At 46.9% G+C, this 19,658-nt stretch overlaps 2 protein-coding genes across 2 annotated transcripts in view; both read right to left on the reverse strand.

The window, feature by feature from the left end:
- The window catches only part of polr3b (polymerase (RNA) III (DNA directed) polypeptide B), a 33,201-nt gene extending 20,295 nt beyond the window's left edge, over positions 1 to 12,906 (reverse strand). The window contains exons 1-14 of the mRNA XM_079743985.1: positions 12,760 to 12,906; positions 12,587 to 12,619; positions 7,369 to 7,425; positions 7,227 to 7,291; positions 7,061 to 7,136; positions 5,919 to 6,019; positions 5,658 to 5,749; positions 5,423 to 5,540; positions 4,885 to 4,993; positions 4,380 to 4,502; positions 2,677 to 2,793; positions 1,917 to 2,051; positions 645 to 806; positions 184 to 384 (exon numbers count right to left, since the gene is read on the reverse strand). Coding sequence (XP_079600111.1) covers positions 184 to 384; positions 645 to 806; positions 1,917 to 2,051; positions 2,677 to 2,793; positions 4,380 to 4,502; positions 4,885 to 4,993; positions 5,423 to 5,540; positions 5,658 to 5,749; positions 5,919 to 6,019; positions 7,061 to 7,136; positions 7,227 to 7,291; positions 7,369 to 7,425; positions 12,587 to 12,619; positions 12,760 to 12,831 — 1,461 coding nt within the window. The 5' untranslated portion in view covers positions 12,832 to 12,906. The remainder of the gene's footprint in view (positions 1 to 183; positions 385 to 644; positions 807 to 1,916; positions 2,052 to 2,676; positions 2,794 to 4,379; positions 4,503 to 4,884; positions 4,994 to 5,422; positions 5,541 to 5,657; positions 5,750 to 5,918; positions 6,020 to 7,060; positions 7,137 to 7,226; positions 7,292 to 7,368; positions 7,426 to 12,586; positions 12,620 to 12,759) is intronic.
- A 1,193-nt stretch (positions 12,907 to 14,099) lies between these two features.
- endouc (endonuclease, polyU-specific C) lies at positions 14,100 to 19,362 on the reverse strand. The gene is made up of 8 exons (XM_079744013.1): positions 18,986 to 19,362; positions 18,727 to 18,783; positions 18,544 to 18,643; positions 18,224 to 18,335; positions 17,841 to 17,962; positions 17,173 to 17,285; positions 16,865 to 17,015; positions 14,100 to 14,643 (listed from the first exon to the last, which is right to left on the reverse strand). The coding sequence occupies exons 1-8, from the start codon at positions 19,006 to 19,008 to the stop codon at positions 14,365 to 14,367; spliced, it is 957 nt and encodes a 318-aa protein (XP_079600139.1). The 5' UTR covers positions 19,009 to 19,362; the 3' UTR covers positions 14,100 to 14,364.
- Positions 19,363 to 19,658: the final 296 nt, after the last annotated feature.

Consider the following 19,658-nt stretch of genomic DNA (forward strand, 5'->3'; position numbering starts at 1 on the left):
GTAGTATAATGTAGGGGTTAAATCTCACCAGTTTTGATTGGAGAGGGTTAATATAAAACCTCATTCAGCTCCAGTTCATTGTGTGACTGATACACCAACAAGAGGTAAAGTCGGACCCCCCCCCCGTGTGCTGAAAGTGTTGCAGAGGTGCGTGGAGGGAGAGACCTCTGGTGATGCACTCACCTCTCCCTCGGGCGTGTCTGACGGGCACAGCATCCCCCACTGGGACGGCTGCAGGGAGCGCGGCCCGCTGACCTTGCGGGTCTTCTCGAACTGGGAGGAGATGCGGGTCATCATGCCCAGGGCGGAGATGAAGGAGAGTCGGGACAGCACCTGGGTCACGCCCTGCCGGTCCATCTTGAACCTCTTCAGGGACCAGTTCCCCTGTGAAGGAGGTCAGGGCTTTAAAGGGGTGATGTCATGCATTTTTAGGGTTAATAACTGCATTTTGGGGGTACAACTAGAATATGGTTACATGCCTGTATGTTAGGAACTCCCCTTATTATTCTCACACTGTTCATTGCTGCAAAACCAATTTCAGCGTCAAAAACGTTTCTTTCCATCATGTCGCAAGTTTGAGCCCAAACAAGCCGTTTCACACTTATTGAGGGGCGTTCAATACCCCAGGCGCACTGCGGACTCACGGTGGAGATGGCATTGACCATGCCGTTGGTGATCTGGTCCTGCCTCATGTGCTTCACCACGTCAAACTGAGCTGCCCTCTGCTTGGGGATGATCTGGTCGGCGATCTTCTTCAGCTCTGAGTTGAACTTCTTAAACAGGTCTTCAAAAAGCAGAGACAGCAGCTGGGTGGGGGGGGGGGGGGGGGGGGAGAGGAGGAGGAAGCACAAACTCAACCAACACACAACATCAACACACTGAACTGCATGCACTCGTGGCCCTGTGTGATGGAGCCGTCAACACGTCGCCGCGCATGCGTGCATGGGTGTGTGTATACTCCCTTATCAGCAGAGAGACGGTGCTGACTGTCAGATTTAATAACCCAGCGTTGCCAGCTCTGTGATAAGTCTGACCTGGCCCTGCGCCCAGACACACACCACCCCCCCACAGGAGGCAACCTCTGGCATAACCCCCAACCACCTGTGCATTAGCATAAATCAAAAACAAACGGGCTCAAATTAATAAAGAAATTAAGCTTCAGTAGCGCTGCCGAGCCAATTAGTTGAATGTCAGAGAACTGTTAATTGGAGAGCGAGGAGCTTTGCTGGCGTTGCGTCGCGAGTGTGTAAGCCCACAGTCGAAAAAAAAAGTGGGCTCAGTTTTCTCCCCTGCCCTCCCCCCCCCCCCAACCTGGTCTGTGTAAAGGAAGGGGGGGAGGGGATTAAAGGCCTCAAGACAGCAGTAATTACATTATCAGAGCTGAGCTGCAGGATTAGCTCAATCGCTCCAGTCAAGACAGCCATTCCATTGTCACGCCACTGGAAGGAAAAACAATGCGTGTCCCCCATGCATCCCGGCACTGGGCCCTATGTGATGGAGCATATCTCCACGTCCGACCAAGCGGGGGGGCTGGGGGGGACCTAAACAAAACAGGCACACACAAAAGCTGAGGGTGGGGGGTGATGAGCATCTTATTAAAAGGAGAGGAGATGCAGGTGAGAGATGAGGCGGGCTGCAGCCTGCGTCCTCTTGGCTCCCGGCGCTGATCCGTGTCTCGTCATCAGGCCTTTGCTCGGTGTCTGGCAGCGCGTTGTCAGGGGACATACAGGCTGGTTTGTCTCACAGATCAGACTTGAATGGAAGTTTGGAACGCGGCCCTCCCTCAAAATAATTCTGATTTAAATAAATAGCCACTTGATATAAAATACGAGCATCCTGGTGGGAGTCCATCCAGCTCCTTTAATTACAAAGTACTGCGCTAGGAACTGTAATAAGAAGGAGCATTATTCTGGTACCTGCCCAGCCAGCTCCAGACGCTTGTTGCCATAGTAATCCCTGTCATCCACCTTGTGCTCCCCCTGAGCCAGGATGACCCGGCGCACCATCACCGCCAGGTACACACACTTCGCCCGGAAGTTAAACTCCTTCACCTAGAGGAGTGGACAAACAACATGCATCAAAACAAAATATTAAAAAGGAGTTATTTAAACATTTCAATTCCCATTTCAAAAATTGCAATATGCACAAACAGATCTCCTCCATCACCACTCCCCCACTCGCCGCCTACGCTCCGCTGATGCCAACCTTCTCACCTCCATCACCAAGACCAGGTATCACACCCTGGGGGACAGCGCCTTCGCCGCCCCTCCCCTCTGGAACGCCCTCCCTCTGGCCATCCGAAACTCTGATACACTCTGTTCATTCAAAAGTCAACTTAAAACCCATCTCTTCAGGACCACCTACAACATTTGACAAATCATCCTCCGCCATCTTCCACTCTCTTAATGTGTTGCCTATTGTGTGGTGTTGTTTATTTTTCCCCTTTTGTTTGGAGTGTTTGTACTGTCCGTATGTATTCCTTTCTTATTTGTAGAGCGTCTTTGAGTATTTAGAAAAGAGCTATAAAAAAACTGATCAATTATTATTATTATTTAACACCAGTCAAAGAACCTCATACACAGCAATATAAAATAATAACAGGTGTGCAAGCAAATTATTTGCAATTGCAAGTGTCTAACGAAGGCACAAGGGGGGAGGAAGATGGGGCAGACTTACTGGTACGTGCGTGAGGATGAGCGAGGCCAGCAGCTCCCTAGCCTCCTCCATCTTGGTTTTCTTGGGTCCGCCCCACATCCTCTGTCGCCTCACCTTGTTGCCCAGGTACTTCAAGGCCTGGACACAGGGGGTGGGCATCACACAGAGCAGACCACAGATAATAAGAACTAAAGAATCATCCAGTAGAAAGACATTGTGCAAAGAATACCCCACGAAAAACAAAATGATGGATTTAAAAATGTTACACCCTGAGGCTTATGTTCAAAGACTAACATACACAATAGAAACCGGACAACCTGAACACACGTATACCAGAGTTTCCGTTGTCGGTCATTGACCGGAAAAAAATGAGGAGGACCCAAAATTCTAAATGTCTCCGGTCAGAATGACCAATGGAAATAATTCTCTGCATAATTTGAATCATTTGTTTAGCCAATTCATGTTAAACAATGAGGGTTTTCATTGACCCGACCCGGCCCGCCGATATCGGGCCTTTGATCGAGCGTTTGTGTTTAGGAGAAATCTATGCCATAAACAGAAATATTATAGGCCTTTATTACACGGGTCTTCTCAATGCTGTGGAACGCTCCGTTCACTTGCATGGGTAGTAGTCCGGTAACTTGTCAACCCCAGCGTCTTCGGTTGCTAAGCGACGTCAACGTCTTTGGCGGACTATTTCACTGCTGATCAACACTACGAATGCTGGTAACGAATATATGAATAATGACTGGCGTTCTATGCATTATTCCTTACATAAATATTTAGCAAAGTAGGCCTAAGTAACAAATGTGTAAAAAGTTACACATGTATCAAAAAAATGTCGGGTTGAAATCGGGCTCGGGCTCGGGCAGTTAATGTGTCGGGCCGGGCTCAGACACAACGTGCACGGGCTAGGGCCGGGGCGGGCTTGATTTTCCGGGCCCGATCTAAGCTCTGATAAAGACTGCTCAGCGAAGCCGCCTTGGGGAAGGAAGAGTCACGAGGCTTATGCGCATTGCAAGCAGCAGAGACACTCTCGATACATTTGACTTTAAGTCAGCAGCGGCACGCTTCAAAGCTGCCAAATATCGAAAGAAGTAAAAAAAAAAAAACGTTAAAATGAAACCTTCCAGGTCACATGACCGGCACACATTTTGTCTAGCGTGAACACTGGTATACCTGAGTCAGTGCCTATCTGAATATGTGACTGATGTAGAAATGTAGGCCAAAGGTTAAGCAGGCTGAAGACTTCCACAGAGACCACCCACCCTGTGCTCTGGCTATTATATATTCAAACACAATCACTCGGAATCAAAACCTAGAAAAGATGCAATGCATTCATTGATTAATTGATTGCATTACTTGAGCAATGGAGCGCCACAACCTCGACCAATCACTGAGCGGAAAGCCATTTAGCACGTTGTGGATGTGGTGGATTTCTAGGCAGACATTGCTCAAATCCATAGAAATTGAAGCTGCAAAGTAAAGTAAATCAAAGTATTTCACTCTGGGATTGCCGTGTTGTTCTCTGTAGTCTGTGTGGTCACAGGTCCCGTGTCAGCATATTCTTTAGAAGTCTGCCTACAACACGCTGACCGGTACAGAGAAAGATGCTGACCTTCACAGCAGAAGTGTCCCTCAATCCCCCCCCGACACCAAACCCTGAATAACAGAACATGTTTGAAAGGTGGGCGGGATTCAGGGAAGCCAAGCCAGGGAAGTACCTGAGTCTGGGTGAAGATCTGGGCCTTCTGACACTCCTCCAGGCTGGGGGAGAAGTTGGCCACCACGTGTTCCTCTGTTCCAATCATCTGGACGATCTCCTGGTCACTCTCCACACCCATGGCCTTCCCCCAAAACACAGAGCGACAGTTAAACACAGATGGGGTTGGTTTGGGGAACATAATGTCAGAGGCAGTGCCGGTTAACTTATCATTCCATCTCTGATATTTGCTTATGGGAATGTGGCGTGGTGGATACCGATTCAACAATGTGTTTGACTACACAGGGGATTTAAACAGGTCTACGAAGAAGGAACAAAACATAGGAACTAGAGGTAATGATAAAAACTCCCTGGACACAAATTTAACTGAGACTACAATAAGAGAAGGTTCTTTTTTTAAGAAATATATACATCATCCTATTATGGTCTCACAGCGCCCCCTAGCTTACAAAGCAAGGTACAGCACCGTGTCTGTGTCTTAGCCAATGGGAGAATGTTATGATCACCTTGAATATAATGGCGATGGGTGCATCCTCGGAGAGGGTGTTATGTCTCAGGTAGAATCTGCCTTTCTTCACAACCATATTCGTCCTACTCTTCTTCTCATGGGTTGAGCTGAAAGGAGAGTTTATCATTAAAATAAAATGTAAGTAAAAAAGCAAACAACTTCCAGAAATACTAAATTGAAGGAATATACATGCGTTCATTACCCATCTTTAGTTATAAGGAAATATCAAAATGGCAATTGATTTTGCTCTTGGCTTCCAAGTTTTGTATTGGGGGACCTACTCTACTAATTCAGTGATCCTAATATTGAATCATTCCTAATTCTAAATGCTGAGTGTTAACAGTTACCAGGTGGGAGGTCTAACCAGAGTTACCAGGTGTGAGGTCTAACCAGAGTTACCAGGTGTGAGATCTAACCAGAGTTACCAGGTGTGAGGTCTAACCAGAGTTACCAGGTGTGAGGTCTAACCAGAGTTACCAGGTGTGAGACCAGTGTCCACAGGTGTGAGACCAGTTAAAGAGCAGCATGTGCAGCACCTGGTGACCGAGGCCCCGACGGCTCCTTTCCTGTCCTGCTCCACGATGATGCGGTTCTTGGAGAGCTGCTCCTGGATCAGGATCACCTTCTCCTGCCCTTTCACGATGAAGTACCCGCCTGTCACCAAACACATCCACCAACTCACTTCACACATCTTCAGTTTCAGTCATGTCGACACATTGCAGGGCGGCCATTTCATGTCTTTGTACACGGTGGAGGCAGACGGTACTGAACCTGGATCCAAAGGGCACTCGTTGAGTTTGGACACTTCCATGGGGGATTTCCCGGTCAGCACGCAGTTGGAGCTGCGCAGCATGATGGGCATTCTGCGGTTAGAGAGACAGGAAAGGACAAGCATGACGATAATCCAAAAATACAATTTACAATAATCGGACGGAGCAGACGGCAGGCCTGATGGCTCTGTGGCTATGTTGTGATGTTCTAAATGTGTACAAACTAGTGAACTCAGTGAACAGGTTCGAGGCTCAGCAGCACCTTCCGATGGGCAGGGCGTTGCGGATGATCCTCTGGCTGCCTCTTGTGTACTCGATGTCCACGGTGATGGGTGCAGAGTAGGTCATGTCTCGCAGACGGCACTGGTCCAAACACACACTGAATCAACACTACAGGAAGTCTGACCGCATTACTTCATTACCTGTTCAGTAGTTAGTACCTTTAGAAGAGGCTTTGAAAGATTCAGTGATTTATTTAATTGGCATTAGATGTTATTAATGAGCAAGTAGACTGCTGACTGGTGGGATAACACCTAGAAACCTTCGTTTGGGAATCCAACATTCCTAACCACTGGGATGTAGGGATGAGGATGCAGGATGGGAGCCGTGTTGATGAACAAATAATCCCCCAATTCTGTAGTGTTGGGACAGGGGGGTCTGGTCACCGGACCACCCTGTCCCAGCACTACAGAATTGGGGGAGTATTTGTTTATCAACACGGCGGATGCGTGCGCAGAAAGATGGCACAAAGAAAATTGGTTTGACTGGTTGCCATGGTTATTTCCGTGTGGTTAATTTGCGGTTGCGATGTTAATTAGCGATTTTGTCAGCTTACTGTTACATTAAACTGTAATCAGAAGATGCGGTTATATGCTATAGACCCTAGAATATCTGTGGTATAATGGTTGGGACGAATTTCGAATTATAAATATGTACAATTCATAACGTTAGCTCTCTGGCTCCAAGTCGTAGCTACGGTCCGTCCTATTTATGTGAAAAACTTTATATTTGGATTGTAAAACGCGTGAAAATATAAATGAATGATCTTAATTTCTTTTCCTTGGCAAGTGACCATGGTATAAGCGGGATAATGCCCTTCGAGGTGTCAAAAACATGTTTGATCGATCATAATTAAAGGGGACTACTTTTTGAGGGAGATGAACTCAAACAGTATACATTTAATAAGCAGAAAGTATTAGAACAATTAGGATAATCAGTCTTATTAAAGGGGTTTGTGCAACCAACCGCACCACAAGACACAATCGCGGCTCTTGTCGCTCTCGTCTCTTTCTGCCAACGACATGCGCGTAGAGCGGGGAGTGACGTAGAGTGACGTAGACTGATAATCCCTCTCTATACTAACAGACATTACAGTACACACACATCTAACCTGTCCACACTAACCTCATGGGGAGAGACGGGCCTGGTGACATTGAAGCTCTCCTCCACATCCGGCATGCCCACGTATATGTTCAGGTACCTGGGAGTCAAGGTTGATGACTTATAGAGTGCACTGAGGCCAAACCGTTTGTTAAAAAGTGAGAGTAAAACGATGGGGTCTGAGACATACTTGAGGTACCACATGGGGTCAGCGTCGCTGGTGATCTTCTCATTTGCTTTCATGATTTTCTTGATCTATAAAACAACCATATTTGTTTTCATTTGTATATTCGAGCACAGGTACAACAGAGTTTTTATCATTTGAATGTTACCTCCACGTTGATGAAGTAGTTGAATGAGTCGATGTGCTGCTTTACAAGACCTTTGACCTGGAGATGAACACATTATGTTTATGTTGTAAAGACGCTCATAGCGCGATTATGACACTTCGTGAAAAGAGGCGTATCTAGACTGGCATAATCGGGTTTTCTTCACAGACAATGAGATACAGCCGCTTGTCCTCCGTGTCAGGGTCAAAACCCCAGGGTCATCTCACCTCCCCATTGGTCCAGTGGTTTGACCAATGGGGAGGGGTTTGATATATTATTATTTATACAAATGATTATAAATGAAATTGTTTTTCTTCATCAGATGATTATATAGATAGCCAGAAAAACAATTGACACTTTATTATAAATAAATACAATACAGTGTAAAACAACGGTAAATACAAGGCGTATGAAGTGTAGTGGTGGGGAGACGGGGGAGAGGGGGGGGAGAGAGGGGGGAGAGGGGAGGAGAGGGGGGGAGACAAGGGGGGGGAGACAAGGGAGGGGAGAGGGGGGGAGACAAGGGGGGGAGAGGGGGGGAGACAAGGGGGGGAGACAAGGGGGGGAGACGGGGGGAGACAGGGGTGTGAGAGAGGGGGGAGAGGGGAGGAGAGGGGGGGGAGACGGGGGAGAGGGGGGTGGGGAGACGGGGTGGGAGAGGGGGGGAGACAAGGGGGGGAGAGGGGGGGAGACAAGGGGGGGAGAGGGGGGGAGACAAGGGGGGGAGACAAGGGGGGGAGAGGGGGGGAGACAAGGGGGGGAGACAAGGGGGGGAGAGGGGGGGAGACAAGGGGGGGAGAGGGGGGAGACAAGGGGGGGAGAGGGGGGGAGACAAGGGGGGGAGAGGCCTGGGAGACAGGGGGAGAGGGGGGGGGATAGCTTGCTGCAATTCCATGAAAATGACCTTTGATTTTACTCTAGTGTGGTCTATCTGTTTATGTTTTGCCTGCTCACCGTCAGGTGATACTTTAGATCAGACTCTTACCCGTTGGACATAAGTGTTTACTGTTTTCTCTGTGCTTTTGTGACGTTCAAGTCTGACAAAGAGACTTAAACTAGATGTGCTCTGTCTGTTATTCTGATCCGTCACACACAAGGCAGAGGCAGGACTACTATTAAAGAAGTCTGCACTTCGTTAATGCCAACGACAGTCCAGATCAAAACCAGGCTACACATAAACAAAGACATAAACAAACTTTATGGGTTTGACTTGTCTCTTGACTTGTGTGTCCTCGCTCTGCCGGGCACTGTTGGAGTATCCTGACCACCGGGGTCATGTGATCCTGACCACCGGGGTCATGTGATCCTGACCACCTGGGTCATGGTACCCTGGGTTACTTCAGCCACGGCTGCAGCTTAATCAATCTGCTCTGCATCCACCCTGGTTTGGTTTGTTATGCTGCCTTAGATACTTTGTCTTTATGAACTTTCCAACACTCTTACTCTTCACACACACACACACACACACACACACACACACACACACACAACACACACACACACCTTAATATAATTTGGATCAATTTCGTTAATAACCTTTGGTTACTTTGTGCAAATAAAGATATTTTGTGTAAACGTTCATCATTATGGTGTCTCCCTTTTGTTTTGGCTACTTGAGCAAAGTATGAGCCAGTCCCACAATGAGCTTTCCACAAACGTGCTGTTTTTTAGAGGTGGGTTAAAGTTTAGGGTGAGGTGTGGCCCTGAGCAGCTTGCAGCAACGGCTAGTGTTCTGTAAATATTCTAGAACACTCTGGGTGCTCCGGCGGGAGTCCTGGAGCTCTATATCTGAATAATAGATATGTTGCTACTATAATAGCAGGCCTGTCGCACCAGTTACTCAAAGTTACGCACGAACATACACAGAAACGCACACACACGCGGGCACACACACACACATACCGCACGTCAAGACAAAGGTAGCGACAAACTCGCCAAGGTATGATGTTATGTTTTTAAACATAACGGCTCCGCCATCGACACACACGCAGGTAAGAACCCACACGCACGCGCACACACTGCAGCGACACTCGCCCTTAAACATAACGGCTCCGCCATCGACACACGCGCAGGTAAGAACACACACGCATGCGCACACACCGCAGCTACCCTCGCCCAGGTAAGACGTTACGTTTTTAAGCATAACGGCTCCGCCGTCGCCACACGCGCCCAGGTAAGAACACACACAGCAGCGACACACTTGCCAAGTTTAGACGTTTTGTTTTTAAACATAACGGCTCCGCCGTCGACAAACTCTCCCAGGTAAGAAGTTCTGTCTATAGACTAAAAAACTGCGATAAAAGAAGGGAAGAGAAAATTTCTCACCTCGACAACCAACGGAAGGTTAAAACATTAAATTCAAACATCGCGCCAACCGGCATATCAACACACAAGTGACGTGATCTTAAAGAGACAGCATCACTATAATGCAACGAAAACATGTCAATAACACAGTATGGTGAGTTACGTCTATAGAGTCCACCGCAAGACTAAACTTTGTTGCTCAAACTTAATATTACTCTACTTCTTGAGCCTCCCCAAATGTCTTGCGATATTTATATCCCCCCTCCCCCCTGTGGACTGTTTTATTTTTTCTTATGTTTTGTGTGTATGCTATGTGTGACTGTAGGCTACTGCTGCCTGCCTTGGCCAGGACACTGGAAGAGATGTTTATCTCAATGATGATTATTATTTTCAACTAACCAATAGTAGTTGCCTTGCATTTTACACGTGTAAGTCCTGATATTCTCCTGATTTGCCGTATGCGTGAACAACATATCCTGACATTTGTACCCTGAAAATCTCCTGAATAATACTACCCCTGAGGTAGTATTTTCTCTGTAGTAAATGTAAAATACCGTGTATGTGAATGAGGAGTAGAAAGTCTGTATTTCTCACCGCACTTCAGTGGGCGTGTTGATGACGCTTCTGTATTTCATTGAGTGGCCCCCTAAATGAAAATCAGCCTGTTGCCTTTTGTTCGCTGAATGGTTAAAAAATATTTAAATGTTGGCACTGCTTTTTAGAGTCATTTGTGGTGAACGAATGTTATACGTTGTAAAATGATAGGCAAAATGTTATTATATTATGCGCTCAGAAATTTGTTACATTATCGACTGGGGTTTCCACATTATTGCTATTGGTATAATTACAACTAGAGGTTGAGCGCGCGCAATGCGTGCGCGAAAACTCTAGTCTATATAATATATATTATCACGGCCAAAAGCTGTGTGCGCCTCCAGATGATATTATGAATCTCAAACAAATGCATCGGGTTCTCCGACGTCTTTGGTTCTTCCACTTCCACTTCAATCTGAAGTACAGACTGAACCAGGACATGGAGGAGAAAGGGATTGTTGCCATTTGCAGACTCCCGGTACTTCCACAATGTGACTCGTAGTGGGGGTCATCTCGGCCATGAATGAGAAAGAATTGGGGGAAAGGAACTTTGGCTTTCTCAACCATGGCCGAGAAAACCCCCACTACGAGTCTTGTTGTGGAAGTAGCTACCAGAAAGGTCAGAGAACCCAACACAGTCTAGTCTTTTCACCAAATGAGACGTTTACGCAAGCTTACGCAAAGCAGAGAAAGGGGAGGTAAGAAAGCCTTTGAGCTTTGTTTTTTCAAAAGGCGGAGCAGGATATCTAGTGTTCGTTTTACACCTAAGGCCATTAGGATCATAAAGTGAAATTTTCATGCCATGGGGCCTTCAACGAAAAAATTGGGGAGGTTGCAGAAAACAATTTGATTCGATTTTATTATTGTTTTTATTAAATAGGCCTTTAAAGCAATGAATGATGTAAGACAGAAGGATTTTTATTTTATCTTTCCTGTTGTAAACAACTTTCTTGGCAATTTGAGTGTTTATTTCTGAGTTCACAAGGTGCACTTGAATGCAACATGAAATCCCTTTCTTCGATCACGCGCTTTACCGTACAAAGCAATGTAGACGCGCAATCGCTTTTTTTCGTGTGGCTGGCGTGACCGCGTTTCCCCGAAGTGTTGTTTTGTTTGCACGTCTGCATAATAGGGTTGGATTTAGTGATTCGTTTCCGTGATTCAGTTCGCGTGATTCAGTTCGCCAAGAGGAGTCGTTCGCGAATCGTTCGTTCGTTTGTTCTTTCAGTCCAGTTTCCGGTAGCGGTGAATCGAATCATGGAATGCACGGTTCTCGAGACTCAGCGCCTCCCTCGTTCTCATTCTCAAACGTCAACATTACAACTTTAACCAAAAGCAGCGGGATGGGGTGTAGTTGATTATTGGATGTTTAACATATCAGCAAGATAATAGACTTGATTTAGCAATGATGGTGGGTGTCCCGGGTGTTTTAGGCTCCCATAAACAGAACCCTGTGCAGCCCAAGACTAAATCTAGCTGCCAAAATTAACACTGCCTTCAAAACGAGAGCTGGTTAATTATGAAAAATGCATTAAACTGTAATCAGAAGACGCGGTTATATGCTATAGACCCTATAGTATCTGTGGTATAAAGGCTGGTACGAATTTCTAATTACAAATATGTACACTTATAGACCGTTGCGATTCCCATTGAAACGAATGGCGCGGTGACTAGTCTTCACAACGAGAGCTGGTAGGTTGTGAAAAATGTGGTATAAAGGCTGGGACGAATTTCGAATTATAAATATGTACAATGTATCCTTTAAATACTTCCATGCAACAGATGGCCAATGTGAATAATAGATAGCTCGCTCACTAAGCCCAATTGTTATTTCCCCAAGAAACCGGTTGATTTCTGTCTCTCATTGACTAAAATTCAACGAGAGCGTCCTAGACTCAGTCCTAGAACAGCATACGATTGGCTGGCTCTCGTGAGTCGTGAGTCTCAGTCGGTCCCTCCTCACCAATCACACAGTGAGTGAACGAACTGTCGGCGAGTCAGCGACTAGTGGGTCTGGGAGGAGTCGAGTCTGAGAACGAACGAGACGGACGAGACGAACGAGGCGAACGAGACGAACGAGACGACGAACTAGAAGAACTAGAAGAACTAGCAGAACCAGTTCGGATCGTTCGTTTCAAATATTCGTTCATTCGAACTGATTCGTTCGCGACCGAGCCAACTCTACTGCATAACAGCATTAGGCAGGTACACAATACCACCACAAACACCATGTTGGGCGGATGTCCAGAATTATTCCAGACACCACTTTCAAAGCAGTCATAGATAATAGTTGAAATGCCTTGGACATAAACAAAGAGCTTACCTTTAAGAAAGCCGGGAGCAATTTCCATTTTTCCTGTAAATTATCAAATGAATGAATCAACATAGGAAGGTATGGACATGTGCTTTTCTTTAGGTTAATGATCCGACAATCTGACAGTGTATTGCTCTAGACAGCATGGTGTGTGAAGCTCTGCAGAAGCCTCCTTCGTTTACCTCTATAGTGTTGACAGGAGCTGCGATCTGCTGGGGGGTCAGCTCCCCGAACTCCTCAGCCAGGAGGTCCATGTTGACCCCAACTATCCTGCTAACTATCTAAGTTAAACTGCATAAATACTCAAACACATGCATTCCATGCATTCGAGAATCGGAAACAACTACTTCTTCATCGTTTTTTCTTAGAATTACAGGAAGGTGCGTGGCGCCCCCTGCTTGTCTGTCATCACTTCTGCTAATAACCTCTACTACTATCATAAGAAAAATAATAAAAAATATATAATAATAATAATAATAATAATAATAATTGATTGAATCTATATAGTGCTTTTCTGAACAATCAAAGAAGCAACCACCGCTAATGTGTAGCACCCACTTTGGTGAAGTACGGCAACCAACCTGCGCCAGAACACAACGCACACCGGCTTGAGGTGGAGTGAGGGAATTAATGAATCAGCCAGTTATACAGGGGGATGATTAGGTGGGCCAGATTGAATGAGCCTGGTTTGGCAGTTTTATATCTACTATCTACTATCATCTCTAGTATCTCCTACTATCTATCTATCCATCTACTATCACCTGTACAACTATCTATCAATCTACTATCACCTGTAGTAGGCCTACGACTATCTATCTACTATCACCTCTAGTATCTACTACTATCTATCAATCTACTATCACCTGTAGTAGGCCTACGACTATCTATCTACTATCACCTCTCAGCAACATCAGGGATCTTTTTCATATTGAATTAGAAACAATGTTAAGTTTCTCCTGATATATTTTTAGTTATATTTATAGTATATGTAATAAAAAAGTACTGCAAAAGAAAATGTCCATGATTAAATATATTTTTAATTCAATGAATACAATTTATAAAATAGGCTTATGAGCCGATGTAAAAGAAATACACAAGTACATTCATAAAATATTGAATATGTCATGAAACGATGAAGGCCTCAGGATAGCACTGAGATACAACCAACCATATACTGGCATCCTGAAGTGGTTTAGAGATCACCAGTACTGGTCTTACAATGAACAGAAGCTAACCCAGTGACATACTTCCGCAGTATGTCACTGGGTTAGAGACTATTCCGGTGACACCCCCACCCATCGCCCTGCCTCCCCCTAGGAACCCCCTCATTGGGCGGGGGACCTGGGCAGGTGCCTCTCTCATTGGGCGGGGGACCTGGGCAGGTGCCCCTCTCATTGGGCGGGGGACCTGGGCAGGTGCCCCTCTCATTGGGCGGGGGACCTGGGCAGGTGCCTCTCTCATTGGGCGGGGGACCTGGGCAGGTGCCCCTCTCATTGGGCGGGGGACCTGGGCAGGTGCCCCTCTCATTGGGCGGGGGACCTGGGCAGGTGCCCCTCTCATTGGGCGGGGGACCTGGGCAGGTGCCCCTCTCATTGGGCGGGGGACCTGGGCAGGTGCCTCTCTCATTGGGCGGGGGACCTGGGCAGGTGCCTCTCTCATTGGGCGGGGGACCTGGGCAGGTGCCTCTCTCATTGGGCGGGGGACCTGGGCAGGTGCCCCTCTCATTGGGCGGGGGACCTGGGCAGGTGCCCCTCTCATTGGGCGGGGGACCTGGGCAGGTGCCTCTCTCATTGGGCGGGGGACCTGGGCAGGTGCCTGCTGTTGCTGCTGAGCAGCCGGGGGTAGGCAGTGCCCAGTGAGCGGCCATGCCTGATGACCACCAGCTCCATCTGGCACTGATCAATGTTGACCAGCACGGTGGTGCTCCTCTGGGTGTTCATCAGGAACACCACGGTGAACAGAGCCATCTCGAACTCAGGGCTGGCCCCCACGAAGGCACTGCCCACAGGCTTCACCAGGCCGTGCCAGCTGAACTGGAGGTTCAGCACGTGGTCGTCCTGGTCAGGCTGGGGGAGAATGAAGAGAGGAAACGTTACTACACCACTATTACTTATTATTATTAAGCAGTGCACACGCCATTCATTCATCATACCCCAGCCACCCAGGCTGTCAGGCACCTGGAGGAATCCACCACCCCAAACCAACCCACACATCAACAACACCCGGAGGAATCGAACACCCCAAACCCCACACGTCAACAACACCTGGAGGAATCCAACAGCCCAACCCAACCCACACTGCAACAACGCCTGGAGGAATCCAACAGCCCAACCCAACCCACACGTCAACAACACCTGGAGGAATCCAACAGCCCAACCCAACCCAAACGTCAACAACACCTGGAGGAATCCAACAGCCCAAACCAACCCACACTGCAACAACACCTGGAGGAATCCAACACCCCAAACCAACCCACACGTCAACAACACCTGGAGGAATCCAACACCCCAAACCAACCCACACGTCAACAACACCTGGAGGAATCCAACAGCCCAACCCAACCCACACTGCAACAAGACCTGGAGGAATCCAACAGCCCAACCCAACCCACACGTCAACAACACCTGGAGGAATCCAACAGCCCAAACCCCACACGTCAACAACACCTGGAGGAATCCAACAGCCCAACCCAACCCACACGTCAACAACACCTGGAGGAATCCAACAGCCCAACCCAACCCACACGTCAACAACACCTGGGGGAATCCAACAGCCCAACCCAACCCACACGTCAACAACACCTGGAGGAATCCAACAGCCCAACCCAACCCACACGTCAACAACACCTGGAGGAATCCAACAGCCCAACCCAACCCACACGTCAACAACACCTGGAGGAATCGAACACCCCAAACCCCACACGTCAACAACACCTGGAGGAATCCAACAGCCCAACCCAACCCACACTGCAACAACACTTGGAGGAATCCAACAGCCCAACCCAACCCACACGTCAACAACACCTGGAGGAATCCAACAGCCCAAACCCCACACGTCAACAACACCTGGAGGAATCCAAAAGCCCAACCCAACCCACACGTCAACAACACCTGGAGGAATCCAACAGCCCAACCCAACCCACACGTCAACAACACCTGGAGGAATCCAACAGCCCAACCAACCCCACACGTCAACAACACCTGGAGGAATCCACTGCCCCAAACCAACCCCACTCACACTACAACACCTGGAGGAATCCACTGCCCCAAACCAACCCAACCCCACTCACACTACAACAACAGATTATTTTAATACATATTGCTGTAATTTGCACAGCATTTTTGCACTAGAATTATTTTTACATATTTTTTTTTTACAATCTTATTTACTTTATCTTGTATTGTTGCTGCTATGTGGCTGTTGAGGAACCCAGCGTAATAATTGTACTCTTGTGTACAATAAGATGTAATAAAAGGTCATTCTGATTCTGGTTCTGATTGTTATTTGTAGTGAGAGATGCTAGCCTGGTCCTACCAGACTCTCGTACTTCATTTCATTTGTACAGAGAGTCCAGACCTACTCAATTGACTAACGTTAACTCACTTGAAGGCGGGTGTCTGTTGAAGTTTAAAACTATTGGATCTGCCCAGTGCCACTCTGGATCTGCCATAACCAATCGCTAACGTTTGGCCGGGAATCACGTTGCGCGCAGGCTGTAGACAAACCAATCACCGTGCGCGTAGATGTCCGTCAACGAGAGCCGACTTTAACGTCATTGGTCTCAGCCACTCCCTCTGGTCGCTGATTGGACGCACAAAATTCAGACGGAGAAAACCCAGGAATATACCGCAAACCCAGACATAGTACTGAAGGGAAAAGAAAATTGAGTGGAAGTACTTAGGCGGGCGGAGCCAGGCTAAAACGATGCTGTACCTAAACTCATTCCCACTCTTTATAATTCACTCTATTTTTATGCCTGGAGATAAATTTGTGAAGACACTATCATAAGCACTTCTTTCTGTATTCACCACATTTTTGTATTTCTTACAAAGTTTCCTTTCCAAACTGTTGTACTACATACATACACATTATACGATCTATTACTGTATTCTACTCACACTAAACCCATTGAAGGTACAGAGCCCCCCCGACAGCTGCGTTTTTGGTCTTACTCTGTCCTGCTCCCAGGCCTTACTATGTCCTGCTCCCGGGCCTTACTATGTCCTGCTCCCGGGCCTTACTATGTCCTGCTCCCGGGCCTTACTATGTCCTGCTCCCGGGCCTTACTATGTCCTGCTCCCGGGCCTTGTATCCCTTGTAGTCCAGGTGGCCGTGCTTCTCCTGCAGGTAGAACTGCAGCCAGTTGTGGAAGCCGATGATCTCCGTCCCAGACTTGGTCTCTCCAACGAACACATGCTCAAATCCAGAGGAGTCCATGCTGTTCAGAGCATTAAAAGTGGAGCCAAGTCAGTCCAAAGGCAAACATAGAGAGCTCTTAAAGGAACACAGCTGCAGGAGCAGCATTACATATGAAGTCTTGCCGAGCCTAAGTGTGGACGGTTGTGATGCACACTGGCTATGCTTTGACATCTTACCCTGCATTTCTTTCTCTGTGGTAGAGCTGGAACCATATGAGGTAGAGCTGGCTTCTAAACTGCCGAGCATTTGCGCTGGACTTGCCCTTCCCAACGAGGTATCTCTGGGCCCGCTGTTGGAGGTTCACACATGTTAGACAGCTTTATTTACAAAGCCCCCTTCAACACACAGGCCAGAGCTTTGATATAGGCAGGAATAACCATCACAATCATTTGAAAAATAATATGATAAAACAAACTGTAGTGAAGCTTTAGTGAATAATTAGTTATATTAATCTCTAGAACTGTAACATAGGAGCTTATTAATGGTTGACTAAATCGTTATAGTTGTGGATGAGCCCAGTAGTCTGTGTGTGTGTGTGTGTGTGTGTGTGTGTGTGTGTGTGTGTGTGTGTGTGTGTGTGTGTGTGTGTATTGTAGTACGCTCACTGGGTCTTTCTCAATGCGGAGACCGAGGCCAAGTACACATTCCATCTCCCCATGAGCACACAGCTGTTTTAAATATCCAGCCTGCGTCTCTCTGCACACATCACAGCACACAGGAAGACGCTACGGGTCTGCTCTAACCCTAGCCCTAGTCTTCATCCTACACCCTTAGGGCCTCTCTACATGTATGTACTGGTCGGAGGCACTTTGGGCTAACCGACGGGTGACGACCTGTTGTTTACCTTCATGACTTCCGTCTCCATGACAGCGTCGAGGAACAGATAGTTCTCGGCAACCTCCTCTTGGGAGACACGCTCGACCACTCCTGTAGACATCTCGTAGTTGTCCAGAAGGGTAAGAAAACCTTCAACACAAAATGGCTGCCATTGTTTTGTTTTCTTTTATATTGTTTTCTTTTCTTTTATTCATTCCATTAAAGTTATACATTATATTGTGTGCATAGATTCTCTGTATTTAAATGGTTACACCTTTATTATTTTTCTACTGTCCTGTACTTTCTGAGAAGACACTGGACTTTGCCGTCAGTCAATAAAAAGGACCATCTGAACTTGTCTATTTTTCCGTTGATACAAAAGTTGCTGAGAATTTGTCACCAATCACTTACGGGAAAAGGTTGGTATCAGACCCAGCTTGGTCTCATTGACGTTGGAGAAGAGGGGCTGGGAGGCACGGTCCCGGGCCACGTTACTGCCCTGACTGACATAGCCAGCTTTACCCTAAACAACACAGGGGACACAACTATCAGGCAGGGCATTTTAACTTAGGCTCATTGTGTTTTAGCATACAGCTCACACACCAGAATTCAGGAGGGAGAATTTGTATATAACTACTGCATTTCTTCCATGATCTCCCAGATCATTAAATTGTTCCAAGAAATTTGAACCTATTTTTCCATAACAAAATTAATTAAATAAAGGGCCAAACCTGCACTAAGATGGAGTAATCTACTCCAGGCTGCATGCGGTTCACATCCAGAGTCCAGAACTCATTGAAGAGGTTGGACAGCTCCTGGTTGACAGTCAGTCTAGAAAAGAAAAGTACTTGATGAACTTATGATCAAAAAAACCAGAAACAAATCTGTTTGTACATTTCCAAAGATTGAAGTACCTTGAAGCACCCAACTCACTGCCCAAAACAGCAAGCAGTAGGAGACCTATGAGGAACCTATTGAGATATATAATGTCAGTTACATTTTATGAGACCAAAGGAGTCTAATTAACCTATAGGGGAAAACGCAATATCTCACAAACATAAGTGACATGCATTGGGCGGCTTTGTCCACCAGCATTAATTACATTACGAAATAAAGTTTTAAGTAAATTCCGTTAAGTACGTCTTAATAATGCATGATAAAAAGGAGACCCACCTCGTACCAGCCATCGTGTTCATCTGCTGGGCAATAGATTGCCTACCAGAATGGTCTCATCGGCGCATGCGCACCTTATAACTTGCGAAATAGTCAACAATTAAAGATTGAGCTGACTGGGACTTTACGGATAAGGCTAAACTTGTCGCTTGATTAAGCAACACGTTTACTCGTTGCTATTCGAGGCTGGATTCAAAACATTAATTTCGAGTGTGTCATCAGTCTTAACATTGAGTTTCTGGCTGCAGTGGTCTGAGCTCCCGTTCTGTCCGCCAGGGCTCAGACCCTGCGCATCTCCCACGGGTGCGTCCCGTCCGGTCTCTCTTGGCCAAAAAATCGGAGAAATCTGTTCTTCAGGCCTCCTATCTGCACTCCTGTCCTAATGGCCGATCCCTCCTCTATAGCCTAGATTACCTGTACGTCTGGTCTTTCACGAACTTCAAATTCATATTTCAGTATATTTTTGTAGTTTGATCCTTCATTATTTCGTTTTTATCAGTTCTTGCTACTGTCCTTTACTTAAATGCAAATTACATTTTTGAAATATATCGATATTGCACTTAATCCTCATCAAGTGTTGTCGTATCTTCGCAGGAATGTTCACATGTTGTCCCAGAAGGAGCCTACGGTGGCCTTGGGGGTCCTGGGCAGTTCCGTGGTGACCCTCAGCCTG

This window comes from Pollachius pollachius (genome assembly GCF_949987615.1).
Source record: "Pollachius pollachius genome assembly, chromosome: 9".
Lineage (NCBI taxonomy): Eukaryota > Metazoa > Chordata > Actinopteri > Gadiformes > Gadidae > Pollachius > Pollachius pollachius.